General features: G+C 41.4%; 3 protein-coding genes across 4 annotated transcripts; 2 read left to right on the top strand and 1 right to left on the bottom strand.

Moving 5' to 3' along the window:
• The first annotated feature begins 136 nt into the window (after positions 1-136).
• On the top strand, positions 137-14,933 carry LOC148902748 (uncharacterized). Its single transcript, XM_088990193.1, is given in 10 exon segments — positions 137-916; positions 2,429-2,653; positions 4,437-4,595; positions 6,706-6,777; positions 7,921-8,606; positions 8,608-8,974; positions 9,620-9,733; positions 10,444-10,493; positions 10,651-11,800; positions 13,133-14,933. Coding segments are annotated over 10 exon segments (3,603 nt in total). The 5' UTR covers positions 137-271; the 3' UTR covers positions 13,268-14,933.
• A 155-nt stretch (positions 14,934-15,088) lies between these two features.
• LOC148902747 (gametocyte-specific factor 1-like) lies at positions 15,089-19,612 on the top strand. The gene is made up of 7 exons (XM_088990262.1): positions 15,089-15,219; positions 17,001-17,092; positions 17,175-17,281; positions 17,947-18,073; positions 18,142-18,216; positions 19,239-19,302; positions 19,379-19,612. Coding segments are annotated over exons 1-7 (534 nt in total). The 5' UTR covers positions 15,089-15,217; the 3' UTR covers positions 19,446-19,612.
• A 150-nt stretch (positions 19,613-19,762) lies between these two features.
• On the bottom strand, positions 19,763-23,726 carry LOC148902746 (protein phosphatase 1 regulatory subunit 3A). Of its 2 annotated transcripts, XM_088990242.1 has the most exons (3): positions 22,453-23,726; positions 21,495-21,529; positions 19,763-21,404 (listed from the first exon to the last, which is right to left on the bottom strand). In XM_088990242.1, exons 1-3 carry the CDS (start codon positions 23,292-23,294, stop codon positions 21,277-21,279), a joined length of 1,005 nt encoding a protein of 334 aa, XP_088846368.1. In that variant the 5' UTR covers positions 23,295-23,726; the 3' UTR covers positions 19,763-21,276. The 2 variants fall into 2 exon arrangements, with proteins under 2 accessions (XP_088846368.1, XP_088846376.1); XM_088990250.1 differs by lacking the exon at positions 21,495-21,529 and having other exon boundaries at positions 21,269-21,404.
• Between the last annotated feature and the right edge of the window lie 46 nt (positions 23,727-23,772).

Here is a 23,772-nt window from a genome sequence, read left to right as displayed (position 1 = left end):
AAATAATTTACAACTGTATTGTGTTAAAAGTTGTTTTATAAACGTTTGTAGTCACTGCTTAACGTTATATTATTTTGAAACATGAACCGGAAACTGACTTGGCCAATACTGTCGTTGTTATACACTGGTCAAAACGTGACCGGTTTTCACTCAGTCCTGACAACCAAAAAGCCAGTGGTGTCCATGTGCCATATTTGCGTGAAGTTCTCAACACGCCATGGTGAGCCTTAAGTGAAGAAGCTCCCGTCGTTTTATGTTGCTCGTATAAAATATGAGGGAAAACTGCGACACGATGAACAAAGAAGGGGACAGATGCGTAAAGAACGCGCCCAAGAGCCAGAAGCCATCCAAGATGTCCCAACAGGGAACCGTCCAGAGGAGGAAAAAGGAGACCACATCGAAAGAGAGCCAAAGTGGTGGCCAACCAAGAGGAAAATCGGAGGGTCATCATGGCTTTGCAAAAGAGGCGAAAACAACATGGAAACGTCCTCTGAGCGTCACGACGGAATGCCAGAGACGTCCCGGTGCCCAAAGAAAACTCTCGGACGCTAGCAACACGTCGGAGGACCTGAGCAAAGACTCCGGGTGCTTTTCAGGGAAACCTTCCTCTGACAGCAGCTCGGAAATATCCGATTGTACATGGGAGGGCGATAAGCGCGACTCTCCCATCAGCGACAATGAATTAATCTGGACAGACAGGAGTGCTTACGGGGGGCAGGTTTGTGGTGACAAAGACGACTGCAAAGAGGACGTAAAAACAGCGCACGTTGCTTGTTCTCCTCCCCTGGATGCTGTTGAAGGAGCCCTTACTTTGGTCAACTCTTCGAGGGCCGTCATGGATCTGTTGATGGCAGACACCACCGATGACTTGATCCGAGAGGTGGACGATTTGAGGTCAGAGAATGAGTATTTGCGGGTAAGGTGCTTCAATTTCGTTTTATTAAGTAAACTGTCTCGTTTTTGTGGAAGATAGCCATCACCCGTTTTCTATCGTCAAATAATGGAACTAATGATTTAAAAAAAGACACAAATCAGTCCGTTTCTTCAGAAAGGGATTTTTTTTAATGACAACGCAAAAAAAAAAAAAAACAAATGAGTTGGGATTTTGTGACTGTTTTTGTCCGTAATTTACATTCAAAAAATGGCATAACTGTTGATCACCGTTTTCCACAGAAAGTGAATACGTTTCCAAATCTATTATTGAGTCAATGCAAAGAGTAGAAATCCAAACGCATTTCCTATTCAGCCTCTGAAATTCTGAGAATAAACTCAATTTTATGTTAATCGATTTCTCAAAATCAATATCAAAATGATAGTAGACTTGTGAGCATGTCGACCTCGTATTACAGAGATGCATATCATTGGTTCAATGCCAATAGCCCCGTGAGAGTTTGCGTGCCTGTATGGGTTTTCTTCAGGTACAGTTCATACCTACAGTTACATATATCAAATATGCTTTTTATACTTTTATATATTTTTATCCAAGAATCCAGAAATGTGAATTCAGAAAAAGCTTTATGAACAAAAACAGGACCTAAAAGGTCAACAATGACCACTGGTAAACAGTACAGTGAGACCCCAACTTACAAACACCTTAACTTACAAACTTTTCGTCTTACAAACATCAAATTTATGAAAATTAAACCTTATAATAAGCACTATTTTCATAATACACACCCACCACGGCTGGCGGTGTGATCTTCGGAGGTTAAGTTACCAACAGTCCTTATGGAAGGTAACTCTCTTTCCATAAGCCATCAACGACCATCAAAGAGGTAAATAAAACTTTATTTTACAGCACAGTTTATTTCTTTAATTACAGTCCTCATGTAATGCGCCTCTCTTTCCGAACAGCAATTCCCTTTGACCTTCGACCTCCAACGCCATTCTATCAAGCCATAAATGACCATCACAAATGTAAATAAAGTGACTTTATGATACAATTCAGTGTATTTCTTTCATTACAATACAATAGCACATTTATTATACATAGAATAAGGTATGTTGTGTGTAGTTTTAAGGCTTATTTAGTTGAAAAGTATATTTTATGGAAACCCGGGAACGGATTATTCCCATTTTAATGGTTTCCTATGGGAATTTTTTTTTTGAGATACACACTTTTCGCCTTACACACTCTGTCTGGGAACCAATTAAGTTCGTAAATTGAGGTTTCACTGTATTGTAATACTGTACCAGAAGAACAAGACGACCCAAAAACCGTATGTGGCTCATCAGCGCCCCCGAGTGGCTCCCTGGAGTTAAAAAAAATATTTGAAAAGAGAAATCCAAATGTATATCCAACTGTTCAGGGTTTCAGGACTTATTTTGCACAAATTTCTGTTATCTGGCAGTAAGCTGGATGTCAAAATTCACAACCGTTGTCCATCAAAGGTGTTGCTCAATAAACACCGTGTGTTTTTTGTCCCAGGATGAAGTGGAGGAGCTGCGCTGCGAGATGTTGGAGATGCGTGACATGTTCCAGGAGGAGGAAATACGTCAGCTGCAAGATCTGCGACAGCAGTTGGAGCAGGCCAATAAGACGTGCCGCATTCTTCAGTACCGTCTTCGCAAGGCCGAGCGACGCAGCATCAGAGTGGCCCAGACCGGACAGGTGGACGGGGAGCTGGTCAGAACCCTTGAACATGAAATCAAGGTGTGTGTGTGTGTGTTTGTGAGACTAGTCTTGTGAGGACCACTAACATTTTATACCATACATAGTGATGACATTTTTGACAAGTAAGGACCTTTTGGCCGGTCCTAACAAGTTTTTCATTCTAAAGACTTCCAGAGAGTCTATATATGCATCTGTTAAAGTTTCACAGAGGTCCTCACAAATTCACCCAAAATGATTTTTTGGTGTGTATTTTCATTTCACTTGGATACACACACTTTTTACTAACTGTGTGTTTATGTGCGTGTGTGCGTGGTTAATGAGGAAAAAGTTCATAGCACCAAAAAGTAAATTGAGATTTTAACCAAATTCACTACAGGGGTGAGGACTTTGAATGTACCCATTCAGAAACCTCACTCCTGCTGTTATTTGTTTCAAGTCCATTTTTTATTTCTTTGTTTTTAAAGAAGTTGAAGTGGGAAATGGGGTGACATTTAGTCTTCAAATGTAACACTACTTCTTCTCTAAACTAATCAGCAACGGTGGTCCTCACTCCTTATCTGGAGTTATCCGGACCTCACAAAACCATTGAAACAGGAGTGTGTGTGTGTGTGTGTGTGTGTGTGTGTGTGTGTGTGTGTGTGTGTGTGTGTGTGTGTGTGTGTGTGTGTGTGTGTGTGTGTGTGTGTGTGTGTGTGTGTGTGTGTGTGTGTGTGTGTGTGTGCGCGCGCATGAAGTTGAGCTTGGTCAGTAGCTAATGAGGTTATCAATAAACAAAACGAAAACTGTTAGATGAAACTTTCATTAATCTCCGAAATCTTCTGTCATATACATTTGTAAAAACATTGTGTCACTGATTTGCAAGGTGGTGGTGGACCCCACAAATGCAGGCAGGACGACCATGGTGTATTTGACAACTTGTATTAAATAAAGTCAGCAGGAACAAAATCTCAAATAACAAAGTCATCAGAACAGAAAGGTCCAAAGTAGCAAACAAAACAAAACCATGAATAAAACATGACAAAGTCTGTGTAAGCTTTCAGTCAAACAGGAGCGGTCCATCGATGAAAAGGTTTCTTCAGCTGTTATCCGTACTTCTTTGAGGGTGTCGGGCGTTTCGCTCCTCATCTGAAGAGCTTCGTCAGCGAACTAAAGTTTTGCTGGTAACTCTGGCCCTATATATATCCCTAATGGACAGAGACATGACACTCAAAGGTTGGGGGAGCAGTACACTACTACTACTACTACTACTACTACTACTCTACTACTACTATAGTAGGCTTAGTTATGCTAATGAGGTGATACCGGAGCTCATGGGACAATCAGAGCCAGGGATAGAATATAAGCGGTAATCAGACAGAAATAAAAGTAATCAGATCCCCCAACCTTAGAGCAGGTACCTATCAGAGCAGAGGTCTAGTACCACCACCATTAGGCATATATATTGCCAAAGTTACCAGCATAACTTTAGTTCGCTGACGAAGCTCTTCGGATGAGGAGCAAAATGCCCAACGCCTTCAAATAAGTACAGATGACGGCTGAAGAAACCTTTTCATCGATGACAAAGCGAAACAAACCTGACAGGGTGAAAAAAAAAACAATGACCCGACAATGTATGGTCATGCAGTGAGTCCTTATAACGGCCACTGATTAAAATGACTAATACCTGTGCAGCTGCAGGTGAGGCCCGACAGCATCGCAAACCAAAATGTGACACATTGTTGGCTTACTTGCACGTACATTCCAGCCAAATGCTTAAGCGCCACTTTTTCCTGCTAATTATTTGATGGAACACCAAATCTTCCTTTATCGGTTTTACATGCAGGTTGCAAAGAGCATATCCCTGCGACTGTACAACGAGCTGGAGGTGGTTCAAAAGAAAAATGGGCAATTGGATTGGGAGAATGAGATGCTTCGAGAGAAGACGCAAGAGCTGGAGGTGGCCAAGCACGTCTTGCAAGCTGAGATGGAGAAAACCAGAGAGGTCAGACTTTTTTTATAGTATACCACTGTTTGAAATAACATCTGCCCAGAGGCCCGGGGCGTACAACTTTTACGTACAACTTTCAAAACGTCTAGCCGACATGAAGATTTTTTTTCAAGTCAAAGTTTGCTTTATTCAATCAAGCTAAAGCTACAAGCAAACAGCTACAAGCAACATGGATTCCTCTTTCTAAGCGCCTTTCAAAACTCACAAGTACACTTTACGGTCACGGTATAGTCCGAGGCACGAAACAGGCGAGTATACAAATTGCCAAACGAACGTTCGTTTGGCGATTTGCATACTCGGCACGGCAGCCAATCAGAAGCCTGTTTCGTGCTTCGGATTATACCGTGACCGTAAAGTATACTTGAGAGTTTTGAAAGGCGCTTAGAAAGAGGAGTCCACATGGTATTTAGCAGACAACGTAACGCAAACATCGCATTGTGTACCATGACGACAACTGGAGCAAGGGATATTTACCATAAATTAAGCAAGGGAGCATTTGTGGTAGGTACTTCCTTAATTTAAAAAAAAAATCCTTTATACTTTGCAACAATGTTTTTTTTGCGATTAGTCGTCTTATTGTGTTTCAAGTTGTGAAAAAATGGGGCAGGCAACTTTATGGCCGGGCAGGCAACTTTTCAGAGTTGTCTGCCCTGGTGTCTCCTAACTTTTTGTCATGAGTTTCAGACAGCGATTATACACAACTAAACTATCACATTAGCTGGATGTGTGCAGTCCAAGTCAAAAAGTCTGACTGCTAACAAATCCCACCCTCATCCGAAGCACATAAAACGACACCTCAATATGGCCGCAGACGCTGGGCCGGCAGCTGCATTACGTGCCCCGGTGGGTGCAGCCGACTGGTATGCTAAAGTCTGACCTCTGAGGACAGCTGACATCCTCAACCGAGAAGACAGGAAAAAAAAAAGCGAGTTGAGGGTACAAGCAAGTGAGAGATTACCAAAATAGAGCCAAGCTTTTCTGCTTCCATTAAGCCTAGCTAAATCGGGATCAGCATGTATTATGGCATTCAGCAAGGCAGGAATTGACATGCCATGCTGACATAGTGACCTACAGCTGTCAATGAATATTCTTTTACTGATAAGTGTCTATTACGACCCTCAAAAGAGACGCTGTTTCCACATTCTTATCATACTTCAGGTCCATTATTCACTCGTGACACGTCTTCTTTAATCCAGGATCCTGTACTTTGCCTTGAGCTCAGTCTGAGACAGCTGCTTGCAGGGAAAATCCACTTAGACTACCTCATCTAGGAGCCAGAAAACCCGATTGGTACATTGGTAACTCTCACATTGTACCTGGGATGATGATCTGCGGCCCCTTTTGTCGTATCACGGCAAAAATCGACATAAAATGTCCTGAAAGGATAAAATACAGTAAAGTCTCGTTATATCGATATTCAAGGGAGTCCGAAAAAATATCGATATAACCAGGACTATCGATATATCCGACCCTGTTTGCATGTAATTTTCTCCGTGCGTGCATAGAAATAGTATCGATATAACCAGGACTATCGATATATCCGATATCGATATAACGAGACTTTACTGTAATCGTTATCTCAAAATGGAGAAATTCCTAATTTACAGCGGAGAAATTGTGCAAGGGAGAAAGTATAAGTAAATATAAAAAGAAAATATTAAATATAACTATAAGCAAAATCTGTTCCTGGTTTTGCTGTAATGAATTTTAAAGGACACCATTTTTCTGTTTCCTAACTGACATCAGAAAAACGTTTTATAGCATCTAAAATACCCATAATGCGCAGGCTATTTTTAGTCAAATGCAAAACACCAATAAAAATGACTTAAAGTGTCCCAAAATTACGTCAAAATTACGTCAGAAATGACTTGCTCTCGAATCAAAACTTTTTTTACACAATTTACTCAAAGCATGCTCTAATTTGCTCCTATTAGAAATAAAACAGAATAAACTTTAAGTCACTTCATGCATCTTGCACATCAGTATTGTGGTTGTGTAACAGATTAGGCAACTGAGAAATGTTTGTTTGTAATTGTAAAACTGAACGAATGCCATATTGTATGGAATTAATCAAATCACAGCCACATATTGTTTTATATTTTAGAGCTTTTTAAAGAAGCGAAGCACCAGATCGACAGCCAGCAAAACCGAACGAAGGCTCTCTCAACAGATTGAGGTTTGTTTTTTATTTTCTTGTCTTCTTTTAAAACATATACAGGTAACATCCGAGTTACGACCGGCGCGAGTTCCGACTTATGACTATGACCGCCAGACCCTTTTTTTTCCTACGTCTGGCACCGCAACATGCAAGCAGCCGGCAGCGCGTACTACAATTTTGGCCAGCCAGCATGTCACACACTCCCGCAGCAATCTACTGCGTGACTACACTCAAGACAGTAGTTATACAATGCAGATATCATCTCGGCAACATCTCTTGTAGTACTGTACACTGCTTTACTCTAGACAGTAATAAAAATCGATAATGTGAAATATAAAATGATAAAAACGACACAAAAAGGTAACTATAACATTTATAAATGTACTGTACAGTAAACAGTTATGTATACATTACAGGTACAGTTGTACAGTCATAAAAATCGATAATATGAAATATAGAATTAAAAAAACGACACTAAAAGGTAAGTATAACATTCAGAAATGTACTGTATACAGTAAACAGTTTTGTATACATTACAGGTACAGTTATACAGTCATAAAAATCGATAATATGGAATATAGAATGATAATAAATGACACTAATAGGTAAGAATAACATTTATAAATGAACTGTACAGTAAACTGTTTTGTATACATTACAGGTAAAGTTATACAGTAATAAAAATCGATAATATAAAATTTAAAATGATAAAAATGACACTAAAAGTTATAGAATTTATAAATGAACTGTAAATAGTTTGGTATATAATAGTATTCAATAGAAAACGTTGCTTAAAAACAACAGAATGACATCGTATACTATCATGTTATATAAACGTCACGTCGGCCATTTTGAATGGCCTTCGACTTACGACCGTTTGACTTACGACCGTTTTGTCAGAACGGAACCCGGTCGTAACTCGGATGTTACCTGTATAAAATCCAATTATATTCCAGAAGTGAGCGTACTACGGCAGCATGCTGCGTTACTTCAATTTATGTTTACAGGATATCAATGCCTATTTGTCTCTTTTAAGACTCAAATGTGGGCTAATGTTCAATTGTATATATTGTATTTCATGTTCAATTGTATAATGTGCTATTGTATTTTTTTTCCAGTAACCTGCCAGCTAACCTTCCAATCATGGTTTTGCCTTTACAGCAAGATGACAGCGATCTCAAATGCCAACTTCACTTTGCTAAGGAAGAATTGGCTCTCATGTGCAAGAAACTCACCAAAATGGTGTCTGAGAGTGAGGTTATGCACGAGCGACTAGCTAGCTACCATTCAGTTTACGGTGACCTCGACGCATCCCAATCGCCTGAGGCCAGACAAAAGTCCGCCTACACCAGGGAGTCGGAGGTCAAAGTTCACTTGAAATTGGTGGAAGAGGAAGCCATGCTATTGAGCCGCCGCATCGTCGAGCTAGAAGTGGAGAACCGCGGACTGCGGGCGGAAATGAACGACTTAAGTCAGAGAGATGGCGGAGGGGGAGTTGAGGAGAAGGTGAATCAGAATGTTGTGGATGAACGTCCGTCGCCTTCCACTTTGAGGAAAAACAGAAAAGAAAGAGTTGAAAATTTGAAAATGTCAACTGGTCTGCATGATAAAAAAATTGCAGTGGACACTGAAGGTCAGCTTCCTTCTTGTCACGTAACAAGAGAAGGTCCCGTAGGGGGCGAGTGGGACCCATCAGAGAACATTGGCGACAAATCACCTGACAGCAGTCCGAAAGGAATGACCACGGCGGATTATGCAACTCTCGCAGCTCTCCGAGATCATTCCTGCATATTGACTTCCGCCATCCAACTTATGAAAATCGCACCAAAAAATGCCCATTGCTCATCTGCCCTCCATCGCGTTCACCACACCAGCAGATGGTATCCCATTCTTGCCAGCACCTTTGAACGAGGCCCTTGAGCTTCTACAGGCCATGTTGCAGGCTTTGATCTTCAGGATGGAAGTGCTTCTAAGTGGTATAAATTCCCCCCGTCAGGAAGTACACTTAGGGGCTTCCTGCATGCTTTCTTCTCTCAATGGAGAATCCGTCAAAGAGCAGGAATGCGTTCAAGTTCTCCCTGTCGATGTGGATGAGAGGGCAAATCAAACAAAACAAGGGCTTCCGTCCAAATGGGACCTGAGAATGCAGCTGTCCATGAAAATTGTGTGGATTCTCCATCAGTGGTGTCAAAACTCTGAACAAGAAGCAAAAGAGGTAACGGATGATTCGTTCGTTGCATGCTTTTTTTTTTTTTCAATATGGCACTGCCATTCTTTATCAAATGGGAACCAATCACAAAATATCAAAAATTGATCAATTGCATGTCTTCTCTATCACGTGTTGTTTTCATGACTCTGTATAGTTCATCCGTTTACTCATTCTTTAACTCATTCACTGCCAGACATGTGCAAAAATGTGTCCACTCCAGTTCTAGGGTTTTTGTCATTTTCCCTCAAATTCCAGGATTGAGTTTTAGGTCTACATAAACATTCAATGCAGCGTAGAAATCCGTAGACTCTCTTCTTTCATCAGAAAAAAAAAGTTACTTCCTAACTTATATGGGTCTGGAGTTATATGGGCTTGAAATGAGGGCGGCTGTCCAAAATACAACGCAATTCATGCATATTGATTTATATAGCGCTTGAACAACAGCTGAAGCTGAAACAAAGCGCTAACATGGGGAATAAAAGGTCTTGGGGGTGGGACCTTCTTAAACTCGCCATCTCCGAGGTCATTTTGAAGTAGTTTTGGGACACTTTAACTCATTTGTCTGATGTCAGTTGGGAAACAAAAAAAATGGTGTCGGTTGTCCTTTAAACACGTGCAGCATAAGCTAAAGCTCTGCTATATTCAATTTAGGTGAAGTCCAAACGCATAACCATTTTGCGAGATTTGCTGCAAAGCGTCATTGTTGAACTCCAGGAGGAAACACATGACGGCCAGGCTATTGGTGTCCGCAGCAAGGCAACAGAGGTGAGGATGTTGACTCTTACTGTGGAATGCACTGGGAAGCCCTGATGATGATCCGTCCCTTTGGCTATGTGCCCTCTTGACAATTTAACAAGCACCATGAGCGGACTGGAGCCACCGTATTGGGGCTAAGCTGTCGTGGCTACAGCCAAACAGGCCGGCAGGGTTCATATACAATTTGTTCCATGAAAACACACCATTCTTCTGATGGGAGAACCAATCATGTCTCATATGTTTGTTTGTTTTTTCAATCTGAGCCATGATTGGTTTATACCTGAGCGCGAAGCAACGATGATGTCATTTTCAGTCGGCACAAATTGACAAAATAGACAACGTGATCGGCAAACACGGTCGATATTGCTGCTTAATTCATGTTCTACAAACACAATTCAAATCAGAATTCTGTGACAGTGAAATGACTTTGGCAGCATTAAGCGTATTATTGTAAAGAAAGGTTTTCGGTGGACTTCCTCTCTAAAAGTTGTTTTTTTGTTCTAGTGCTCAGACTCTAAGACATGTTTTCCTTTTTCTCTTCTGGTCTATGGAGTGTTACCTCATTCACTGCCAGACGTGCAAAAATGTGTGCACTCTAGTGCCAGGGTTTTTGTCATTGTCACTTGAATTCCAGGACCCATAGAAGTGTCACAATGGAGAAATTCCAAGTCATCATTTCCACGTTTAGCAAGACAGATTTGTTTGTCTTTCCCTCTCAGTGTGCTGTCAGTGGTGCTGTCACTGATGAAAGAAGCTCTGATGCTGACAGGTCAGTTATTCCTACATTTACATCGCATCATGCGAATTTTATTGTCCCACTGGGCATTCTTAACATGGAATTAATTAAACATGCTTAAAACCGGCATATCAGTGTCAGTAAAGATATGCTAAGAACATGAATAATAATTTATTTACTTTATTTGCAGAATGTGCAGCTCCATCAGGCAGAAACTTAAGCGCCAGTTTTCTCCACAAGCCTACAAAAGAAAGAAGTGGTGTTATCTGAGCCAGCAGGCTGTCCTACTGGACAGGGAACAGCCTGTTAAGACATGGGACCATCTCATCATGCCACTTCATTTCCCTGATCTGGATTTTGACCAGATGTTCATGGAGAAAAGCCACACTGCTCCAGAGAAGTCAGCTCTGCGTATTTACTACAGCCCCCCGTCCAAACGTCGAGTCCAGCTAGCTCAGCTTAAGCAAAGCCCCGGAAGTGACAGAGAATCTGACACGCAGTCTCCCTGGTGGACGCCTCCGACCTCCTTTTCAATGCTTTGTGTCGGCTCTTCGGCCAACCTGAGCGACGACATGAAGGAGATGGCTGTTGGCTGGAGGCAGGGGAGTCACAGTGGCTCACAGATGAGCAGAACAAGATTAGGGGGGCGAGGAGTAAACATGGCCTGCTCCGGTACGCAAACGTATATGAGGCCCTTGATGGTGAGTATCGGCCTGCAGACCGACGTACCCCAGGGTCCCGTCACGGTGAGAAACAGCCCCTCTCGAGTGGTCAACATGTCTCTAGTCTCTTCCCACGCTCGCAGCATGTCCACCTCCCTGGACAGACTAACAACAAGAACCGAAAGGTCCAGACTCACCGCCTCCTCTCCAAAACTGTATCGAAGTCAATCAGCATCTGGTGCACCATCTAACTTCAGCCACACGTCCACGTCACACACACGTGATCGGGTGATCTGGAATCACCAGAGTCGCTCTGGTCAAAAAAGTCCTAGATCTGCTGCAGGAATGAACCATAGCCCTCTTCTTAGTGAGCCTTCAGGCCAGAATCTAAAGCCCCCAAACAAATCTGGCGGAGGTTTGGTCACCGAATTTCTACGTCGTGTGAGCGGCCGGGCAGAAAGACCAGGGTCGGCCCCAAAAATGAAAAGCAGCATCGAGCGTGTTCCCCTAAGAGCTTCTGCATCCTCGTTGCCGAAGAACGACTGTGTGACCAAGATAGTCAACCACAGGTTCATGAGGCAGAAAGAAGAGGTCAGTCGTACCCAAAGGGAAACTGAGCCCAAACGGAGAAGCAGGATCAATGGTGCTACATACAGCCTGAGATCTCCTACGGCAGAGGTGAGTTTAGCACAATTGTTCCAGCTGTCTTAGCCTACTTGCCACTGTAACAGAAGCTCTTGTTCTTTGCAAACGTGTCTTAGTTGAACCTCACTCCTTAGAATCCTCAATAGTCAGTGCAGCTCGAGCTTTTTATCGAGGTCAGTGGTTCTGAAACTGGGTTCGATCGAACCTTAAGGGTTCGGTGAGTCGGTGTCAGAGATATTCGGTCGGACACTGTGGACAAAGGCTCGAACACAGGAAGATTGTCGTTTACTGCCGGATCGGGACGTAGCCACACCCCTGGACGTCCCAAGCACCAACAGCTATAAACAATAGAACAAAGACATTTTAATTGGTTCTCTTTCCCTGAACCGATAGATTTGTAACCCGGCTAATGACCTCGAGATGTACTCCTGTGAAGGAGTTTCCCAAGTGCAAATTCTACCCAAGGCCAGATCTCCTACATGAAGATGACAGATTAACAGGCTGAGTCTGTTGACCTCAGATTGACCCCAGGTTTCTCTGTGCTTAAATTGTGTATTTTATTCACACATGTTCACTAAGCATATAACAGCATGAAACTTTTAAATATGATAACTTCTATTCTGTCTACTCTGGAGAAAGGAAATACAGTGATACCTCGGTTTATGAACCCCTTGGATTACTAACTTTTTGATTTACGAACGTCACATTTATTCACTGAGAGTTTCAACTTTGATAGTTCAAAGGCAGAGTGTAGACTGCAAGGTTAAAATATCCCATCAATCAGGCTCCACAAACAACCCGCACAAGCCATCTGTACACTTGATGCAAAAAGCTATCAACCCAGCTAAACAGAACACAATTGATGAGGAACTAGATAAAATTATCACAGAGAAAGCACCTACAGGAGATGATTCTTCTAGATGGTGAAAGAAGAAGGTTACGTTCCTCATCAAGGGTTTAATGTTGATGAAACCGGTCACTCCATTCCATCAAGCCATCAACGACCATCACAAAGGTAAATAAAACGATTTTATTATACAGTACAGTTTAATTCTTTAATTATAATACCTAGCACATTTATTATACATAAAAATATAATAATAATAAATAATAATAATAAAGTAAGGTATATTTTGTGTAGGTTTAAGGCTTGAAAAAATTAGAAAGTAGAAAATTATGTTTTATGGGGACCTGGGAACTGATTGTTCTCATTTTAATGGTTTCCTATGGAAATTATTTTTTGGGATACACATTTTTCGCCTTACACACTCTGTCTGGGAACCAATTAAGTTTGTAAGCCAAGATATCACTGTCGATTCAACTCATATCGCATCCCTTACAAGTTCTCTTTGTGTCTCCAAACAGGATGGAAATTACGACTGCAGCTCCGGAAGCACCTTAACCTTTTGCTTCGCTCGTCCATTTCGATTTACTCAGAGACAAACATCAAACCAGAGTAAAGTCATAAGATCCCAAACCAACGAGCACAACTGTGAGTGAAAGACAATCCGTTTGCTGATCTCACCGCACAACCAAGAGGACGGAAGAGGAAGTGATGGAATTGATGTGAGAGTGTCGTGGTGGACTTTGTTGAATTTGTTTTATGGTGCAAGTCTTTCGATTTCATTCACAATGGATTTCATTCACTACCAAATGCAGAGAAATAATTTTACTTTGTGCACGAGTCCATGCAAAATCATCATAGAATTCATTTTTTTTTTTGCCGATTATTTCTAATTGATAGGCTCATGCCTGTGTTCTACAATCAACCCCACCCCTATTTTTTTTGTTCAAGGAAATCCTTTTAATGAGCTTGGCGAGGAGGTTTGAAGTAACGACAGATATTACGGCATGGCGGATATTGAAGTTAGCGTGTCCAAGATGGAAGCAAAGAATATGGCGCTTATTCAAAGTGTTTGTCGATGGCAAACAAAAAACTATTACTAGGCCTCGAGCACCTGACATCATGGCCCCCGGTGAAAAAAAAAATGAATTAAGGTGGATGATAACGTAGGGACATCGGAGAAGAGAACTAAGGAAAAGGAATTTGAAAGGAGAAACCTGATTTCACTCCACAAAAGGAGCGAATGATGGCGTAAAGCAGAAACTCAGTCATAGTTGGCAGTTGTTGTTTATAATTTTTTTTGGGGGGGGGTTCCTTTTTCATGTTGTCTTTCATATTTTATTTCACTGACATGCTCATATTTTTGTGTTGTGATACCTTGGCTTATGAACTTAATTGGTTCCCAGACAGAGTGTGTAAGGTGAAAAGTGTGTATCCCAAAAATTAATGTCCCATAGGAAACCATTAAAATGAGAATAATCCATTCCTAGGTCCCCATAAAACATAATTTTCTAATTTTATAAGCCTTAAAAGTACACAAAATCTAACTTATTTTATGTATAATAAATGTCCTATGGCAGGGGTGTCAAAGTCATTTTTTGCCGCGAGCCACATTGTAGTTATGGTTTCCTCTCGAGGGCCGTTATGAATTTGGGGAACCCATTAGAATGTTTAAATCCCTTCAAATATTAAATATAGAGCACACAGCAAATTAATGAATAACTCGTTTTCAAATCTGAAGTCAAGAATAATGACTTATTGTGGTTGACATCCAGAAATATGAAATTTTGGCTCAGATTTTAGCAATCATCCTGGAATTTAACAAGTTTGATTTGCTTTCGCGGGCTGAAAAAAAAATGATGTGGCGGGCCGGATTTGGCCCGAGGGCCTTGACTTTGACACCTGTGTCCTATGGTATTATAATTAAAGAAATAACCTGTACTAGTAACATAGTATTAACATAACAGCAATAAAGTCAATAAGATTCTGTCTGATAACAATCACGATTATTACTTATCCAATTTCATTTAGTTCAAAAAATGTTTCACAAAATTATGTGTCATTGTTCTTCTATCTGGCGAAACAGTGATCAACTTGTTCACATATTCACCTCACAGTGCACAGGTGCAGGTTTCGATTCCGGCTCTGGCCTTCCTGTGGGGAGTTTTGTGTTATGTTTTGTGTTTCACACAACGCACGACAAGTCAACGTTATAAAAGAAAACACAAAAACAACGAAACAGCCTTGCATGCTGGGTCCGAAAGGATAGTAATTTCATCTGTGCTGTATGTCATGCATATTAGCATATTTGACAATAAACTTTGACTTTGATTTTGACTTGGAACAAGCAAGGCTACACAGATTAAAGGAGTGATTATCTTTAAAGCACGGCGTTACAGCTCCAATCCAGGTCGTGGCAGTAATGTCCCTTTTGGACCAAAAAAGAGCGGACCAAATAAGAATTTGATCGGGATTTTTCGACGAATCAATTGCTCGGTTGTTTTGGTTTAAAGTCGTTGTGCAACCATCCAACGAAGTTCGTCGCTTTTGTCGTGTCAGTTGTTATTTGCTCCATTTCGTGCCATTTTCTCGTGTGGTCACCCAAAATGTACGTATTGCACGTTTCATTATTCCAAATAAGACTGCTTTTTTTTTCACTAATCGAATAATTACATTTACAATGAGACACGGGCGTAATGCACGAATGATATAACACACGAGAGAGTTTACAACAGATGTTAACTTTTGCGAAAATGGTCAACTTTATTCCGTATGACTGTTCCTCCTCGTTTCTTTGTGGAGCTTTTCCCTCATGTTGGCAAGTCGTTCACGGTGCATTAGCAACAACAGCCTCTTTCTTGCTAGGGAAACCTGGCATTGGCCAATATCTATTCTACAATTTTAGATATATTTCCAATATACATGTTATTTATTGCTTTTTAATCTGAGGGGGAGGGGGAATGGTGCATGTGCATTTAAAATCTTTCTTTGATGAACATAACATGACCGGAGGTCTTCCCAGTCGTGTTTTAACATGACATATAGCACAGACTAAGCCCGATTGTGAGTTTTTAATGATAGTTTCCTGGGAAATTTGGAAGTTATGTGAAAGGTTTTGCTAGTGGATCACGGTATCCTGTGATCTCAGTGTCAGTCCCCGGTGGCCATTAGTGGTGGCGCCTCGGAGTGGTTCAGAATCATAATCAGAAAACCTTTATTCGTCCCACAATGGGGAAATTTGCAGTCCACAGCAGCAATTTGAAAGAGGAGGGAGGGTTCAGATCCTATTTGGCTTACCAGACTTCTTATTCGCCTTGGCTGCTCCTCGCCTTGTTTTCTACTTCACGTGTCCGTAGCTGTGGCTCTTCACTTTGACAATTTGACAATTGTCACTTTTTTTAACGATAATAATACTAATAATAATAATACATTTCATTTATAAGCGTCTTTCAAAACTCTCAAGCTCACTTTACAGTCACGGGATGAGTTTTTCTGTGGGTGAGTAGCGGCAGCAACATGCGCCAGCGTTCACTCAACCTGGAAGTAAGATGGCGCCCTAGTAGGCAGCTGTCAGCAAGTGCTCTCATGAGCCTTGCTTTTTTTGTTGTTGTTTTTGTGTTTTCTTTTGTAACTTTCTGTTGTTGCGCGTCATGTCGAACGGATACGGATTGTTTTTCAACATTTTTGCCCACGACATTTATCAAGGAGGAGACTGTGCTGAGCGCTTGCGCCTTTTCTCTGCCTTCTAATTTCGTCATCAACACGAAGTTTTCAGACCAAACAAAGTACCCAAAATGCATTGTGTGTCGCTTTCTCGGTCAGGGACGTTTCTGACGTGATGTCACGTCAGGAATCGTCATCAACTCGAAAACAAGACTTCCTGAATATTCAGCATGAGTCTTAAAACGTAAAATATAGCTATATGCAGTGGAATCTTTGTAAAATACGCTCAGTAGAATTCATTTGAAGTGATTTTACAAATTATGGACACAACTTCTCCGGCGGCATCGGTTGTCCTTTAAATGTTGTTTTTACACATTTTGGCCTTGGCAAAAAAGAGTTGTTTTTCAAATAAAATCCAAGGAAGAAAATTCCATGTTTTTTTATGTGGAGATACCTCTTATTAGGTTCACGCCGTTTGCAGAAAAGCCATTGTCGCTGTTTTATAAATGATCAAAATCCTCATTGTATCATTAAAAAAGTGATACATCACATGGTTTCCAATCATTACGCTTTAGATCAATTAGTTACATAATGGTCAAGAAACACATCTTTACAGTCTGAGTAATAAGCTTAATAATGTTGACAAGGGATCTCAAGTTATGAGCACCACTGAATTTGGTTTTAATAATTAATAAGCTTAATTTCTAACTCTTTTACAATTCAAAGGTCATCTGAGAAGAATAAAACCACCATGTTGGAGAGCAGCATTGCATCTGTGCAGGCCTACACCTCAGAGAAAACTTTGGATGTAGAGGCCGGTAAGTGAAACGGCACAGCATCAACTGCATCGTTCACAGCGAATAATGACATCATGTGATAATTTGTTGTCCCGTATTCAAGTTGAAAAGGAAAACTCTGATCCAGATCGACTTTGCCAATGTCCATTCGATAAAAATCACCAGATCCGGGCTGTTCGCCTCTCCAATCACATTTTGAAATGCAAGAAGGTAAATTGTCATTTTACTTGAGTCAGGTGTTGATATTGAAGTGAAGTACAGTCATACCTCGCCTTACGAACTTAATTTGTTCCCAGGCAAAATGTGTAAGGCGAAAGGTGTGTATTCCGAAATGTAATTTCCTATAGGGAACCATTAGAATGAGAATAATCCGTTCCCAGGTCCCCATAAAACATAATTTTCTACTTTCTAATTAAATTTTCTAAGCCTTAACACCACACAAAATATACCTTATTTTATGTATAATAAATGTGATATGGTATTATTATTAAAGAAATAAACTGTACCGTATAATAAAGTCTTTTTATTTACCTTTGTGGTGGTCGTTGATGGCTTGATGGAATGGAGTGGCCGCTTTCATCAGCAATAAACACTTGATGAGGAACATAACCTTCTTCTTTCACCATCTTGAGGAATGATCCCTTGTAGGTGCTTTCTCTGCGATCATTTTACCTAGTTCCTCATCAATTGTGTTCTGTTTAGCTGAGTTGATAGCTTTTTATCTACTATCAAAGTTGAAACAAGTCCACATTTCACTGTTTTCTATCAATTTTTTCACCATTTCACTTTTTTTCCACCTTTGTTTTTTTGTTTCAAGCTCTGTCGTCTCCCTTTTCGTGTGTGTGTGTTTTCTCACTCGTCTGTCTCCGATGCAGAACCATCTGCAACTGGCCAAAGAGCTCAAAACCTGCCCCTTTCATGCCTGCCACCTGCTCCCCAAGAATGAGTTGGCCCGCCACACCGAAATCTGCCCAAACAGGATTTCCGTGGCCGTCAAGGATGGTAAAATGACATTTTTTTTTTCTGATTTAGGCTTATGCCTTTTGAGTTAATGTCCATTTTGCTCGCAGTTGGGGCGAAACCGAAATGGGACGTTCCGGTGAAATCCCAGTTCACCATAGCCGCAACCGAAGACTGGGATAATGGTAAGATTGAAAACGGTTCCAATCTCTTTTCATTGACACTGATGTAAACTGCAGTTGTACCTTGTTTATGCAGCGCCAGAGTTAGCGATAGCTCTCGTGACCTCTTTTTCAACATGTTTTTGAGACGTAAACTGTCAGATTTTTTTTCACTTTAATTTTGTTGCCGAATTTTATACAAAGGTGCTATATAAAAGCTCTCAAGGACTCTTAAAGGACAACCGACGTCTCCGGACAAGTTGTGTCCATAATTTGTAAAATCACTTCAAATGACTTCTACTGAGCATATTTTACAAAGATTCCAGCGCATAAAGCTATATTTTACGTTTTAAGACTCGCACTGAATATTCAGGAAGTCTTGTTTTCGAGTTGTGACGATTCCTGATGTGACGTCACGCCAGGAACGCCCCTGACCGAGAAAGCGACACACAATGCATTTTGGGTACTTTGTTTGGTCTGAAAACATCGTGTTGATCCGTGTTGATGGCGAAATTAGAAGGGAAACACGTAGCCTGCGTGTTTTGGGTATTTTAGATGCTATAAAACGTTTTCTGATGTCAGTTAGGAAACAAAAAAAATGGTGTCGGTTGTCTTTTAAGTGATGCATTAGTAAACATTCTTCTTGATTTGAATACCATCACCCTGGACATCCTAAGCACCAACAACTATAAAACAACAGAACGTAGACATTTTAATTGGTTGTATTTTCCATGAACTGATAGATTTCTAACCTGGCTAATGACCTCTTCCTGTTAAGGAAGTTGTAAATTAGTCCAAGGCCAGATCTCCTACATGAAAATGACAGTTTAACAGGCTGTGTCTGTTCACCTCAGATTGACCCCAGATTTTCTGTGCTTCCATTGTGGGCCTTCTAAGCATGAAATTTTTGAATATGATAACTTTTATTCTGTCTATTCTCTATCAGCTTCAGAAAAGGTGATGCAACTCCCTTCTCAAATCACTACATTTGCCTTTCTGTACATGCTCTATGGTTCCACTCTGACTTGATTCTGTTCGTTATGCAGAGGTGGACGAATCAGCCACTCCGTTTATTTGGGGCCAAACTACACTGGACTGTGTGGACCAGGGGTAAGTCATTCACCTGGCCGATTGTGGGGAAAGTTGTGTTTTTTATATTTCATTTTCGTTTGAAACGCTGCAATAGAACACAAGCTGAGGCCTCCAGCGCTGTCGGAGCCATGTTCCGTGGACCCACATTGCTCCCATGGTAGATAGAAATGTTTTATATGTTGCTTTTCACACCGGTTTGTGAACTTTTCACTCAGTTTCCATCTTTGGTTTCAATTGCTGCATGCCTTTTTAGCTGTTGCTTTTATGAATGTTGTTTTGTGTTCTGACATTAGTGGTTTTTTTTCTTCATAAAATTGATTGTCTGGAATTTGTGATGGTGAATTCATTCATGCTCAATGACTGCAAGAGCAGTACATTGACATTGGTGTCTTTTGCTGCTACATCAGAAAAAAAAACAAGTTCTGGATCACAATGTGATACGTTTGATTGTTATATTGGGGAAAACAAAGAAATTCCATACGATTGAGTACAGTAATACATTAGTGTACGCGCCCCAGCTCAATGTGCATGTTTGGAGCTCAATCGAAAGAAATCAGTTGTCACTGAATGGCCACTAAATGGCAACTCTTGAATTGTAGTAGGTGAGTCAAGTGTTAATCCTGAATTGCTCAGAGAAAGAGAATTACAGCGATACCGCAGTTTACGAACTTATTTAGTTCCCAGAAAGTGTGTGTCAGGCGAAAGGTTTGTCTTCCAAACATTTCAGAATCAGAAAATCAGAAAACCTTTATTCGTCCCACAATGGGGAAATTTGCAGTCCACATCAGCAATTTGAAAGGGGATAGGATGGGGGGGGGGTGAAAGGAGAGTAAAACTATAGACAATTTTTCCATAAGAAACCATTAAATATGAGAATAATCCGTTCCCAGGTCCCCATAAAACATAATTTTCTACTAAATAAGCCTTAAAACTACACAAAATATAGCTTATTTTATGTATAATAAATGTGCTATTGTATTGTAATTTAAGAAATAAACTGTACTGTATAATAGTCGTTTTATTTACCTTTGTGATGGTTGTTGATGTAGTTGCCTCTTGATGATATCCGAGTGAGTTGCTGTGCTTTTTCGGCGATTATACCCTCACTCACTGTCCACTGCTAGCTGCTTTTCGTTAATCCAAATCAACAGAAGTTTTTCAGTGTCTTCTATTGCCTGAGACTGTTGCTTAGACAAACCTTATACAAAACACCCTTAGCCACACATAGCAATGGTCGACTTAGCATACTGGTACTGGGCCGCTAAGTCACACAAACGCTCACCTCGTCCATGTTTTTCGATGATCCTCTCCTCCTCGACCGTAATTTTATTTTGTGTCCTCTTCGGCTGAACACTAGCCTGTGGTGGGGTCTTTTTGGGTCCCATAATAGCAAAAGTACTACACTCAATAGCAAACCGCGTCTGCACGCAAAGGGGCTGTGGAAAACTAGTCGCCAGTCATTGTGGTGCTGTTCGAGCGCCCAAACACCGTTGGATATGGGCTGATTTGTCTGCTGAGAATTTTTGTCAGCTCGTATCAAATAGTAGTCATGGTGCAACACACAAGGATTCACCATCGCGTTATGTGTTTTCCTGTCGCTTTCTCGGTCAGGAGCGTTCCTTTAGTGACGTCACATACGGGCTGGTCACCAACTCAAAAACAAGACTTCCTGAATATTCAGCGCAAGTCTTAAAACGTAAAATATATCTATATGCCGTGGAATCTACGTAAAATACGCTCAGTAGAAGTGATTTTACAAATTATGGACACAACTTGTCCGGAGACGTCAGTTGTCCTTTAAATATAAATGGAGTGCAAAATCAACAGGTAAACACACGGAAAACATATCCTCTCAATATTACACAAGGATAATGAACGGGATGTTAATTAAAACACATACTGATTCTACGTGTACACTACTCGAATGACTATTTTAACACCTGGATGCAATTTTAGATCATTTCAACATTATCCCAAAAAGTTTGCGGTGAACTATTTGTCCCGAAAGATATCCACTTCTTCCAAGATTGATCCAGCTGCCTTGTCGCTGTCGGATCGTATGACAACTGGGTACGGCCCTTCATGGCCCTCACTTGCTGCCCATGTCTTCTCGCTTTCACCTGCGTAAAAAAAAAACACACACACAAGCAGACGTTTTTTTCCCCTCCACAGAAGCATCAGTCAAAACAAGTACAAGATGGGACTTTTACCTTCGTCATCGGCTGAGTCTGAATCAATGCACGTACTAGAAAGAAGAGACAAAATACATGAGTACAGTGATACCTTGGCTTACGAACTTAATTGGTTCCCAGACAGTGTGTAAGGTGAAAAGTGTGTATCCCAAAAAATAATTTCCCATATGAAACTATTAAAATCAGAATAATCCGTTCCCAGGTCCGCATAAAACATGTTTCTACTAAATAAGCCTTAAAACTACACAAAATATACCTTATTTTATGTATAATAAATGTGCTATTGTATTATAATTAAAGAAATAAACTACTGTATAATAGTCGTTTATTTTCCTTTGTGATGATCATTGATGGCTTGATGGAATGGAGTGGCCGGATTTATCAGCATTAAACACTTGATGAGGAAGGTAGCCTTCTTCTTTCTTTATAATTCTACCTTGTTCCTCATCAATTGTATTCTGTTTAGCTGGGTTGATAGCGTTTTGCATCAAGTGTACAGATGGCTTGTGCCGGTTATTTGTGGAGCCTGATTGATGAGAATTTTAACCTTGCAGTCTACACTCTGCCTTTGAACTATCAAAGTTGAAACGAGAGAAGTGATCAGCATAGCCTCAGGAAATGGTCCTCTGCTCCACGCAACCTTAAAGTGGAAACCTATCAAAGCAGGGGTCTAGCACCGCCACCTTTGGACAGTAAGGATATAGATATAGGGCCAGAGCTACAAGCAAAAGCCGATTGTCTCAAATTTACTATGAGTAGTTTATGTGCTCTGCACTATTCGCCATCTGCTTGCATTGATCTCCTTGAATGACAGCTGACAGATGGAAAAGTTCAAATGTGCCTTTTTGCAAAAGGGGAGGCTGAAACCGACACCTGCCCTTTGCCTCTTGGGACTGTCCTCGCTCACCACTGGATGACTGGCATTTTCAGGTGTCATTTGAATTGTCGCAGTGGTTGGCGACTGTGGTTTATTTACCTGTAATGTTTAGGGGCTCTCATGATCCCTTTCACTTCTTGCCGCTCGCCATCTGTCTCCTGCAATTCCTCTTTATATGACATAAGCAGGGACACTGCGTAGTTCATATGAGAGTTATTGTCCCAGTGATCCCCCTCAGTGGTTTCATAGCGGACAACGAACTCAATGCGAGAGCCGTGGGTGACGTAAGGGGGCGCAAAAGACAGCTTGAAAGATAATTTATCCGTTTCTCCGTCATGGGATCCGTGGACATACTCTGCGGGGTGATCGAAGTACGTGTCCCAGTTGTCCATGGTGGACCTGACGTAGACTGCTTTGTGGAAGGACATATTAAGCACCCGCACGATGCCATTGAAGGCGAGGGGCTCGTCTTCCACAGGGCCGACGTTCTCGATGCACACTTTTTGAGTGCGCACCGCCTCCAGCAGCGATTCTCCGCCTCGAGGCTCAAAGTCCGGGTGCACATGAAACACCGGCTTTCGCTCATGCGGTCCATACTTTGCCCGTTCTTCGTCCCACCTCGCTGAGACCTCTTCATCTTCCGAGTCGAAGATTACGAACTCGCAAACGTCTACCAGGTCTCCGCCCGTCGTGTCGGCGAATGTCACTCGCTTTCCGGGGGACAACAAAGCTTGGATACGAAGGTACTCGGCTGTCTCGTCGTGGATGGACGCGCCACGCCTCCTGGGCACCGGCGAGCATCTTGGAATCAGACGCACGTTCTCGCTTCCCTCATCGTCGTCGTCGTCGTCGTCATCCGATAAATGTGCCTCGTCGGTTGTCCTGCCACTTTTGATGGGAGCGAAAAGACACTCTTGGCTTGGTATGGTTAGAAAAGACATTTTTGCTCATGCGAGGACCCCCGTAGAAGAATAACACGTCGAGCAGCAAAGGTCCGGTCCGCACTGTGGCGGCACATAGCACACAATCTCTTAGGTTAACGTGCGCCGATAAATGTCACACATGAGAAACTTGTCCTGCCAGCCCTTGTGATCGTGTATCCCCTGCTAAAACATCAGACTTTGGCCGCTGTCGGACTCTAATTTTAGCATTGACCTACCAGATCTCCGTGCTCTCAATGTGTCTTCGAGTTGGTATGATCCCCATCCCCCATTTCCCATTTTTCCTCAAAGACAGTCAAGAAGTGGGTGAGCTTAATGGTATAACTTCTGTTTTATTGTTACATTGTATCCTGAACACACCTTCAACTTGGCTTTAAAATGGCTTGTTTACTTTTGATGTGCATTGATGATTTTGTTTACCAGAAAGAAAATGTTAAAAAAAATGGACAAAACCTCTGTATTGTACTTCTTAAAAATA

The sequence above is a fragment of the Hippocampus bargibanti genome, linkage group LG01, assembly GCF_051943395.1.
Source record: "Hippocampus bargibanti isolate YZ-2025 linkage group LG01, ASM5194339v1, whole genome shotgun sequence".
Taxonomy (NCBI): Eukaryota; Metazoa; Chordata; class Actinopteri; order Syngnathiformes; family Syngnathidae; genus Hippocampus; species Hippocampus bargibanti.
This window is presented reverse-complemented; position numbering and strand designations above follow the sequence as displayed.

Coding starts and splice junctions, on each gene's coding strand:
- LOC148902746 (XM_088990242.1), bottom strand. CDS start 23,294: ATGTCTTTTCTAACCATACCAAGCCAAGAGTGTCTTTTCGCTCCCATC. Junction 21,530..22,452: donor AGAGCCCCTAAACATTACAG/GTAAATAAACCA, acceptor TCTTCTTTCTAG/TACGTGCATTGATTCAGACT. Junction 21,405..21,494: donor AGACTCAGCCGATGACGAAG/GTAAAAGTCCCA, acceptor TTTTTTACGCAG/GTGAAAGCGAGAAGACATGG.
- LOC148902747 (XM_088990262.1), top strand. Junction 17,093..17,174: donor AACTTTGGATGTAGAGGCCG/GTAAGTGAAACG, acceptor CCCGTATTCAAG/TTGAAAAGGAAAACTCTGAT. Junction 19,303..19,378: donor CTGGACTGTGTGGACCAGGG/GTAAGTCATTCA, acceptor ACGCTGCAATAG/AACACAAGCTGAGGCCTCCA.